General features: G+C 37.3%; 3 protein-coding genes across 4 annotated transcripts; 1 reads left to right on the plus strand and 2 right to left on the minus strand.

The window, feature by feature from the left end:
- Positions 1-545: 545 nt before the first annotated feature.
- On the minus strand, positions 546-1,471 carry LOC119068212 (mitochondrial transcription rescue factor 1). The gene is made up of 4 exons (XM_037171705.1): positions 1,171-1,471; positions 997-1,112; positions 866-938; positions 546-800 (listed from the first exon to the last, which is right to left on the minus strand). Exons 1-4 carry the CDS (start codon positions 1,390-1,392, stop codon positions 600-602), a joined length of 612 nt encoding a protein of 203 aa, XP_037027600.1. The 5' UTR covers positions 1,393-1,471; the 3' UTR covers positions 546-599.
- Positions 1,472-3,734: 2,263 nt separating this feature from the next.
- Positions 3,735-5,898, plus strand: LOC119068214. Its single transcript, XM_037171708.1, has 2 exons — positions 3,735-3,863; positions 5,025-5,898. Exon 2 carries the CDS (start codon positions 5,096-5,098, stop codon positions 5,792-5,794), a length of 699 nt encoding a protein of 232 aa, XP_037027603.1. The 5' UTR covers positions 3,735-3,863; positions 5,025-5,095; the 3' UTR covers positions 5,795-5,898.
- Positions 5,899-6,711: 813 nt separating this feature from the next.
- LOC119068213 lies at positions 6,712-9,981 on the minus strand. 2 transcript variants are annotated; one of them, XM_037171707.1, is made up of 4 exons: positions 9,828-9,981; positions 8,984-9,078; positions 8,186-8,272; positions 6,712-8,120 (listed from the first exon to the last, which is right to left on the minus strand). In XM_037171707.1, the coding sequence occupies exons 1-4, from the start codon at positions 9,834-9,836 to the stop codon at positions 6,797-6,799; spliced, it is 1,515 nt and encodes a 504-aa protein (XP_037027602.1). In that variant the 5' UTR covers positions 9,837-9,981; the 3' UTR covers positions 6,712-6,796. The 2 variants fall into 2 exon arrangements, with proteins under 2 accessions (XP_037027602.1, XP_037027601.1); XM_037171706.1 differs by lacking the exon at positions 9,828-9,981 and having other exon boundaries at positions 8,984-9,387.
- Positions 9,982-10,218: the final 237 nt, after the last annotated feature.

Here is a 10,218-nt window from a genome sequence, read left to right on the forward strand (position 1 = left end):
TCTTGGAGTTTATGATACCTGAAGGTGAGAAACCTGAGATTGGTGTAGAGTGGAGAATCCATAAGGATATATACACCGATCAATTCTGTGGAGATGATGGATGAAGGTTCCAGTGGTTTGTGATTGCACCAACTACTCGCCTTATTTCCGATCTCATAAGTTAAAGGAGTTCATAACTCCAGGATTTCGACACAACTGGTCGGAATAGCTTGGTGTGAATTCCACTTCGTCAGAATTTTCATATTAGGAATCCCACTATGCCAGACTACGGTCACAGAAAGAAAAGTGATCATTGTAATTGATGAAAGTTGCCGCTATTTGCAGGATCATTGTATGTGTGTAAAGAGGAACATTAAAACCTTAGGCTTAGGCTTCCTGATACGGCGAATTCCATGACCTGTTCCGTGAATGACGAACGAGATTTCGATTAATTTGCTCGAAAGCTGAAAAGCTTTTTTGACCATCTTCCATCTCTGAGAACATACGAAATAATTTCTTTCAAAAGTTTAATTTTCAGCGAAACAGATTTTAATTCAACTTCTCGCCGTCTCTCCGAAATAACAAACTAATTTACAATTCATTGCCTACGGTCCGAAAATTTATTCTGCCGTTTCCGACTGTTTGTATGCATTTTGACCACTGTAGTTTTCTATTGTTAAATTCTTATATCTGCGCAGCCCAATTGAAATGTCTTCTTCATTGGCTTTTGCTTTAACAATTACGAGTCGTGACACTATCAAATGTTCTTTATTCAACGGGCTCAATCCTTTGATAATGTCTACCTCATCTTGTAGACGAAGCTGCAATTGTAATTTGACTGTAACTGAAAAGAATTTGATCGAAGCAACGGATATAAACCACTTACCGTAACACTCTTTTTCGCCACTTTATTGCCATTCACTCGAATTTTACTGTCATAGAAGGCACTTTCGATTTTACTGCAAGAAAACAGTCAATTTCAGTCCACCGGTTCATATTGTAACTTACTGTCTTTACTTTCTAGCCAATCCAAGACCCGATTTAACTATCAAATCCATACGCAGTGAAGAGACTCGTACTGTTGTTATTTCGGCATCATAAAAATCTCTGTCAGTGGAAGTTGAGCCGTCATCCTGTAATTATAGTGCTGTCACCAAGTTCGACTTAAGCTAGGAATTAGAGTGTACCCACCTCCTCGTCATCGCCTTTCTTATTCTGTGATTTATTGTATTTGAATCGACACTGAATACCATTGCTTAAAGTCACTGCTGGCAGCTTTTTCGTTGAACAAATATGTTGACGATTAACTGTTTGATCACCCGGACCCTGTACATAATTTGAATGCCAGCTGAGGCATCGTACCGATACAGCCGTTTTGAGGAAATTTCTATTAATTATTGAAACGACAGACATCTGAGAATATTGTTATGAAGCAACCAAAACGGACGAGGAAAGAGGTTGGAGTCGTTGGAGTACACAAGAAGTAGAATGACAGATTTGACATGTTGTGCATGTTTAAACACATGTCTTTCGACACAATCGCTAGATGGCTTGTATGATGCAAGTACAGCAAATTTGAAATTAGTCCGTGAATGGTACAAGTTTGAAACGAGCGTTTGAGAATTATTTACATAGCAAAGCAATGGGGAAATACCATCAGAATTTTCTTTGCTGACATAATGTCAAGGGATATAATTTGGAAAGCATTTTCCTTAAAAATACAGAAAAATTCTGGAAATAAAATATTTTTCCAAAAAATATCCTGCATAATATACTGGTATACTAATGGTATCTAAGGTATTAGGTAGATATTTAATCAGTAGCCCAGTTCACGTTAAAAAAATGTGTGCAAAATTCTCAGCAAAATGTCATTTCCGTTTCTTTTTCCAAATTTCCTAGAACATCAAAATGAATAAAAAAAATGTTCGGAGGTTGCGCAACGCACTTGATGGAGCATGTGTTTCCATGCGTTTCAATGCGTTGCTATGCGTTTACATGTAAACTTCGAAAGCATTGCGCGACCTCTAAACATTTTTTTTATTGATTTTGATTTTCTAGGAAATTGTTTATTATTGGAAAAAAAACGGATACGACATTCTGCTGAAAGTTTTGCACACATTTTTTTTTTACGTGAACTGGGCTATTTATTAATCAGGTCTATTTTTGATTTTATTTGGAAAATTCCAAAGTTTATCAAAAATAAATTCTGATAAACTTTGACACATTAGACCGAGCTATGTAAATAGAGTATTATTCTGACACGCCAAATATTCTACTACTATGCTTTAAGTATGGTTTCCACTCAAAAAACATAGCTAACGCCGACCCGTACGAAACACCTATTCGTATCAAAAGCCTTTAATGTGAAACTCTTCATTTCTCTTACTTCATTTTCTTCTCTGCTGAAAAACTATTCTTCCTTTTAAATCACTTACATTATCCACTCTTTGCCTTGTTATCATATACAATTAAATTGCCGGAGGCAATATAGACAGCCCCGTACGAAGTCAAATTTCATAAATTCCGCTATATTTACCTATATTTCACTGTAAATAAACATTTCACAGAGGAATATGCTATTATATAGCTCTATATGCCTGTATATAGCTCAATATAGCTGTATATAGGTATATATAGATGTCCATATATGGAATCCCTGAAACCCCTCACACTTAACACATTATTTCCATGTTAACAGAAACTCTCTAAGCATCATTTTTCCCACTTTATATCACTTTTAATAAAATCCAATATGGCCGCCGGCAGCCATTTTGTTAGGAGACCGGAAATAGGACCGACGCTTTACATTTGTTAATACCTTTCAAACAAAAAAAAAATTCATGAAATTCGGTCAAAATTTACTCGAGATATTGACAAAATACTCCACGTTCACTGTACGGCCGAGTAGGCAGATAAGAGCTCACTCCAAGAGACCTAGCTCACGCTCCGGAGAACATAATTTCATGTTCATGTGGAAAAATCTGCAATAGAAACGGTGTTGAGGAATTTCGCGCCGTGTCATTCACAATAACCCACAAAGTGACATTTTCCTTATACAAAATGTGTCATTTTGTCAATTATTGTGAATGACGTGGCGCGAAATTCGTAGCAGCCATAGAAACCTGTCTCAAATAAAAATATCGGAAACCTGCGAAACTTTTTTACCCGGAAAAAGTATTTTCGTCACAAAAGGGATGTGTCTTTCGGGTTTATTTATTAGAGTAGACCCTGTATTTTATACTAAGACCGTTTTACCAACAATTCACTTTTTGGCATAGACAAGAAAGCCTTTGCAGTGTCGATACTTCGAAAAACTAGAAGATTTTAAAAAAATCGTCTTGGGCAAAGCGTAGAACATTTTTGAAAATATTTTTTTTGGTCTTAAAATTTTCGTTAGACTTTGCTGAGTCGGATCAGCTAGGTCCAAAAGCTCGGATGGAAAATATTCAAAAATCGACCGACCCTATTGTTCATGTAGCGTGAAATGTATATTATCTAGGTATTTGTCCCACGTCAAGAAACCAATTGAGATATCAACGAGAAAAAATCTGAAAACAATCGTCACAATCTTATACGATATTTCCTGCATTAATTTCGCATCAATGGCAGCACTTGAACTTTATCATTAAACAAATCTAAAATCGCTTTGCGTACAAACAAAATATCTTAAAAAACAGAATAGCTAGAAAGATGTTTTCTACGAAGCAGTCAATATTAGACTAAATAGTCAGCTGTTGCACTGCACTGATCTGAAATTCGGTGGAAGAAAAATTTGAAAATCGAACAATATGGAGGAATCAGCGGAGAAGTCATTACTACAACCGCATCCAAAGAAATTGAAAGTCCTAACGACTGCAGCGATTTACTTGGGAAATATCTGTTTGGTAAGTGAACGTTAATATTGTGTTCATAGCCTAGCCACCCACTTCTCACTGAACCCATCTTCTCATTCACCAGTAAAATTCATATAAATCTTACAAATGTTTCTGGGTTTTAACTTGATTTTGTGTTTATTTTCTGTACGTTGCTATTATGCCTTCTTGTAAATCGGTACTTAAGAATCGGTTTCCAAATTTTATACAACATGCCGAACAATGAAGAAGAAAAAAAAAGAAAAAGAAACTATTCATGTAAATAGAATGTTCACCTGTTTGTAGACCTTGCCATCCATTAATGTCGATTTCAATCTACAACCTATCTGCGACAGGAGCTGCTACTGTTGAATGGTCGACTTATTTTGCGAGTGTAAAATTTTTAACTGACAGCACAGCCTCACAATGCAGAGGACTTTTGAGGCTAAAACTGGTGGAACAGCAGCAGAGGTTTAATTTAAATAATCTTTAAATGAAGATTCGTTGTCACTTTACTGGGAGAATTTAATTTTCATCCTTTTTGCACTCACACCACCTTCAACTTCAACACATGATAAGTCGTAAAGACATCACTCAACCACTCATTTGTTCATAACATGAATATAAATAATTTCCAATAGTTTCCAATTAGGGTTATCTTGTTAATGTAATCGCACCAGCCCTAGAAGACCTACGATCGAAATACCGTACAGACATTGAACAAATCTCAGTTGTGTTCACGATTCAGCTTGTTGCTTATTGCGTTGGAGCCGTAATATGTAATTATCATATTGTCACACTATGTGTATTGTGCTGCCGAAATAACCCTTTCATAATTTTGAGGATAAACAGATGGATTTGTGGCAAAATTCGTGAACCGACAATTAATCATTATAGTAGCGTTAATCTTAATGGCATTTTCGCTATATGTGATTCCCCATTGTCCAACGGAGTTGGCATTTTTCATTGTTGGCGGAATCCTTGGTCTCTCTTCGGGACTATGCGATGCGTCCCATATAGTGTGGGTAATTGAAATATGGCAAGAGAAAGCAGCTCCTTTCATTCTGTCTCAACATCTTTTTTTCGCCATCGGTTCCGTCATTCCGTCACTGCTGATGGCTCCATTTTTGAACAATAACACAACGACTAACCACGGAGCGGAATCGAGAATTTACATCCCGTTTACGATTTTAGGTGCAATAGCCAGCATAGCTTTGCTATTTCAAGTATTGCTATTCGCATTCTGCAGATACTATACGCCGCCGATGTACGCTAACGAAAACTCGAATGAATTAGCAAGCAGAAGCGATCCGTCACAAGGGGAGCAAGATCTGTCGAAAGACATCACCGTTCCTGCAAACAATTCTAAATTCATATTGGGGATCACCACAAGACGAATTCAACTAATTGTTATCGCTGGGGTCTTTCTTGGCGCCTACCAGGGTATGGAAGTATGTTCCTTGCAATTTGTTCCAATATTTGGGCAATACAGCGATCTACATATGACTGAGTCAGCGTCTGCCTACGTTCTGAGTGCCCTAACAGGAATGTTTGCTGTTGGACGAATTATTGGCCTAGTTCTAATTTTGAAAATGCGACCGGAACTCATTCTATGCATCAACTTTGCCCTTGTAGTGATTGCTAATCTCATGCTACTTATATGGGCCAATGACAACTTAACAATGTTTTGGATCGGCTGTATTTTACTGGGGGCAGGATACTCGACAATGTATCCCAGTTTTTGTGCATTTATCGAAAAGTATTTAGTATTTACCAATTTCGTGGGGTCATTTGTTTGTGTCACCGGTTCAATATTCGCTGCCACCTATCCGCTGATTGTGGGACACTTCATAGAAAAAGATGCTATAGTTTTAACGTACACCAACTTTTTTAGCACGCTACTTTGCATATTGACCATTATGTGGGGATATCTGTTGGTGCGTAAGGTCACAACTAGAGTGTAATTCTATTTGCGTGCTGATACCGAATTAGATTGTGAAGACAATATTGTTTGTTTAATTTTTTACAGACGGCAAGCATATCAACAGTCTTACTATCGAATCTATTACTTCATTTTAGCCAAGTATTTTCAAAAGACAAATCAAATCTTTTACTTCGTTTATTTGAAGCATGCTTTTTGTTGCGATAACCGATGATTGCCGTCCGTAACAGGTTTTCAGTCGTATTTTAATTTTGATAAACTGATTTTGCAGCGAAGTCTAAGAATTCTGTCCTCAATCAGTATCGGCAGATCTGCGAAAAGAGGTCATGGTTATGGTCAATCCCAATTTTCCAAATATCAGAATTTCCAATTCGGTTACTCGGGTAAGTATGAAGCGGAACACGTAGCGGTGTCATCTTGATTTTTGTTTGGACGACAAGTATTTGAAATGTCTACGATGTAGTCGCAAGCGAATTTGTAGTTGGTGAATCGTTAAAAAAGGATTAAAGGTCGATAGGACTCCCTTTTACTCTGCAATCGTAAAAATCCCAAAAAGGATTCATAACTCCCATGTCTTGCATGTAAAATCATCAAATCGTTTGCCTCAAAAATAGGATGAATGGAGGGGAATTTGAGACTTTTTTGAGAACTATAAAATCATTTGATAAAGACATTCTTAGAATCGAAGTAAATCCTCGGGAAACTGAAAAAAATATAAGGAACTCTTCAAAATGTAAAAAGAAAATCCCTAGAAATCCCAGATAACCATTGAAAATCCTCAGAGGACTTTTTTCCGGAAATTTACGCTCGGGTTGAATGGCTACATCGATCAAGATGTTTTGATAATGTTGCTGTGTATTCGTAGCGAATTTCAGCTGTTAGCGAGGCAAATGTAGAACATCACAATTGCAATCCAGCCCATTTTCTGCTCCGTTCCAATTCGTTGGTCCATGCAAAAACTCGTTTTACTGATCTATTATCATTTATATACAAGAATCGCTTTGTATTTTCTCGATAAGTCTATCTAACAATTTTTCTTTGATTTTTTGATTGGTCGTGCACCATTCTCACAGTCACTTTCACTATCCCAAAAGAGTCTCCTTGGCCGTTTTCGTTTCACGTCCGATGTACTTCGCCGATCTCTCATAAATCTGGACGGCAGTTTTGGCGTTTCCGGAATAGTAGTCATATCCGGTATTGCAGGCGTTGCTGAAATCTTTTTGTTCGATGGACATGGTTTCGGTTCGACGACCTCTACGTCGACCTGAGTAATTGTCTCAAATTTCTGCTTTCGGCAGCCCTTCGCCTTAGGCTGCTGTGCAAATGATATGTTCGTTGGATTGGCGTCGATTTCTTGGAATTTTTGATAAAATTCGTCGCACGATTGCCTTACCTTTGGATTTCGCAAGGGTTTGGATATTATCATAATTTTGTTACTTTTGTCCGACAATAGCGTCGACAGTATGTCCAGTTGGGGACTAGAGTCCACATTGTCTCCATAATGTGGCACTGAACTGATTTCCGGAATCAGTTCACTGTTACTGGTAAACTGCTGTTGATCACCATTTTCTGTTTGGTATTGATAATCCTCGAAGTTAATGATTTCGTATTGAGTAACACTGCCGTTCTTTTCGTCGGACTGCTGATCCACATACATTACAGTTTCGGTTTGCCCACTTTCATTGATATATTCGACACTCTGCAGAGCATCTTTGCTGATGTACGTCACAATTGAATTGCCAGCATCCGATGGACCCGATGTTTCCCCATTCAACTTAAAGTCCAAATAGAATTGATTTAATGGCGTACTGACCGATATCTTTGTGTCTGTGTAGTCTGTCAATTTTTTCGGTTGATCAAAATTATCCGTTGCAGAAAACTCCACGATATTATTGTCCACTGCCTCATCTAGAGTACCAGCTGAAGTTTCTGCAGACTTTCCGTAAATTTCCGTGTTACCAGTGGATAGATCGATCACAGAAAATTCTTGGTTATCATCGACAGTTTTATCCTGGTAGGTGAATTGAGACGATTGAAATGGAATCAATCCATCAGAAAAGTCAGTTTTTAATTCGTCTGCATTGAGGAACTCAGCTTCGTTTGAGTTGATATAAAACTGGGTCAGATCCAGACTGAAATCAACCCCTGATATGGTTGAATTGAATGCGGCCGATGGATCGCCGTATGATATAATGTTCGTCGAAGTGCTGGTACGCTCTTGGTCGTACGACGTTGACGTTGATGTGATTGTTGATGATGTTATTGGTTTCATCTCAGATGCGATAATTTCTTGAAAGTCCTGGAAAAAGTCGTCCAGACTCTGACCACGCTTGGATTCCAAACTGTCTCTGTGTGGTAAAGAAAATGTATCGGTGAACCTGGCGCTGCATTTCAATTTTAATCATAAAAATACCTTCGATTAGCTGCAACATTCGAATCAAAATTCAAATACTTGTTCAGTTCCATGTCCGGGTAACCGTCTGGGGATGGCAACAAGTTCCTGTAAATTGGTGGTTTTGGTTTTTTTTAAATACACTTTTGTCTAAAGTTGGGGAAGACCAGGCCATACTGTGAATTCGGGCGATACTCTCTGGGCAGTTTGCATTTTTGTATGAAAATTTTAAACTTTCGGGCGTTTTACAAATGTTGTATGTCTCGAGCCAAGACAGACGAATGTCGAAGAACATTTGAACCATTTTTCTTGATGTTGGAGTATGAGGATAGTTATAACGAAATCTGATTCTGCCCGCGATTTTAACAACTTAAAACAATTTTCATTCGATGTCAGTTTCGTTGACTGTGCTATTACTTGTGCTATTACTTACGCTTCCGAAATTCTATGATCACTTAAAAAGGCACTGATATCTCACAAAACGCAAACAAAACAAAACTGTCCGTCTGCCTTTCCGAGTTATTGAGACTTTGGCATCACATTAACCCTATAGAATCAACTGATCAGTTGTCAACAATGACAAAATTAAGCGATGGCATATAGTCAATGTGGTCTTATTTGGTGAAATGGATGTTTGCCTGATAGAGGCAATCAAGTAGCCCTCAAGTATTGACCGAAAAAGTCTTTTTTTTAAGAATGTAAAGATCTATGAGTAATAGCAAAACTCCAATGACTTGTTCTCAGACGGTGCTCATCGTAATGGTGATCATCTGAACCATTTGAAACACAATTTTAGAGCTAATAAAACAGAATGCTTACCCAACTGATTGCATGTCCATTCCATTACAATGTGATTCCGGTGGACTATCAAAGTCCAAATAACCAGTATTGCCCAAGGAGTTGCCATTCTGTGCCTGCGAACGGAGTTTGTTGATATTTTTTTGAAGATGGAAATGCGTCCAGCTTCGATTGTCATTAAATATTCTATCCGAAGTTCTACTTAATTCCATTTCGAAAACTTTCAATTCTCGATCGAAACCCATCGTGGTTAAGTAAATATCTGTTTTGGTGCAACTAATCTAATAAGAAAACTGGAGAGAACACGTGCGAAATTTTCGTCGTTGAACGCTGTCAGAGATGGAATGTGTGTACAAAACGTTCACTGATGAAGAAGAAAGAGATGGTTTAGAGTGTTGGTTGGTGAAATAGTATTAGTTAACACTGTTACACAAAGATGGTGTTCTTTTACAAAACGAAATCTTTTACACTGGTAAATTTGCAAATTTTTGATTTTGAGCTGAAAATGGTTGAACGAACGTCTAGGATTCTATCCTATCTCTTCAGTTTAATTTCTGACACTGGCATGTATGGAAGGATGAACACTTTCACAGCAATTGAATTTTCACGTTTTACCGAAAAACCTAATAAATTAACAAAATGCAAACTCTGATGTCGACAGGAAGCTATAAATTCACATTGCAGGTCAATATCAATGATCCTATAAAAAGAGAAGTAAATGAATCTTCTGCGTCGAAGGTGATTATAAAATTGAACGTTAGGACGTTACGTAAGTTGTGGAAGACATATTATCGGCCCTACCGTGCAATTTTTTTTTTATAGCATAAACAACAGAAAAATGTGAACAAATAAACTTATCTCTTACCTCGTCCATCGATTTGACTATTGTAAATGAAATGAACAAAAACGAAAACTAAATTGGAAAAATAATAATCGAATGACCTAGGACGATGATAATCCAAGTTGAAATGATCAACTTGAATGACCAAACACTTGAATTATGAGAAAAAATGTTGACAACTGAATTCTGAACAGACTTTTACTGTATACTTGAATACTCGATCTAAACTCGAATTGAAAATTGCAAAGGTTCTGCTAAAAGAATTAAAAATTCGTTAAATTCAAATTGAAACAAATGAACCCAACGAATTTGTATGTATTTGAACGAAGGGGTAACATGTGCAAAGAATAAAAAATTCAATATGTTTGAGTTTGCCCACAGGTCTGGCTTTCTAAGCAAAAAATCAGGTTGAAAG

The sequence above is a fragment of the Bradysia coprophila genome (genome assembly GCF_014529535.1).
Source record: "Bradysia coprophila strain Holo2 chromosome X unlocalized genomic scaffold, BU_Bcop_v1 contig_173, whole genome shotgun sequence".
Lineage (NCBI taxonomy): Eukaryota > Metazoa > Arthropoda > Insecta > Diptera > Sciaridae > Bradysia > Bradysia coprophila.

Coding starts and splice junctions, on each gene's coding strand:
- LOC119068212 (XM_037171705.1), bottom strand. CDS start 1,392: ATGTCTGTCGTTTCAATAATTAATAGAAATTTCCTCAAAACGGCTGTA. Junction 1,113..1,170: donor AGAAAGGCGATGACGAGGAG/GTGGGTACACTC, acceptor CTATAATTACAG/GATGACGGCTCAACTTCCAC. Junction 939..996: donor GGTCTTGGATTGGCTAGAAA/GTAAAGACAGTA, acceptor GTTTTCTTGCAG/TAAAATCGAAAGTGCCTTCT.
- LOC119068214 (XM_037171708.1), top strand. CDS start 5,096: ATGTACGCTAACGAAAACTCGAATGAATTAGCAAGCAGAAGCGATCCG.
- LOC119068213 (XM_037171706.1), bottom strand. CDS start 9,207: ATGGGTTTCGATCGAGAATTGAAAGTTTTCGAAATGGAATTAAGTAGA. Junction 8,273..8,983: donor ATGGACATGCAATCAGTTGG/GTAAGCATTCTG, acceptor ACCAATTTACAG/GAACTTGTTGCCATCCCCAG. Junction 8,121..8,185: donor AATGTTGCAGCTAATCGAAG/GTATTTTTATGA, acceptor TTTACCACACAG/AGACAGTTTGGAATCCAAGC.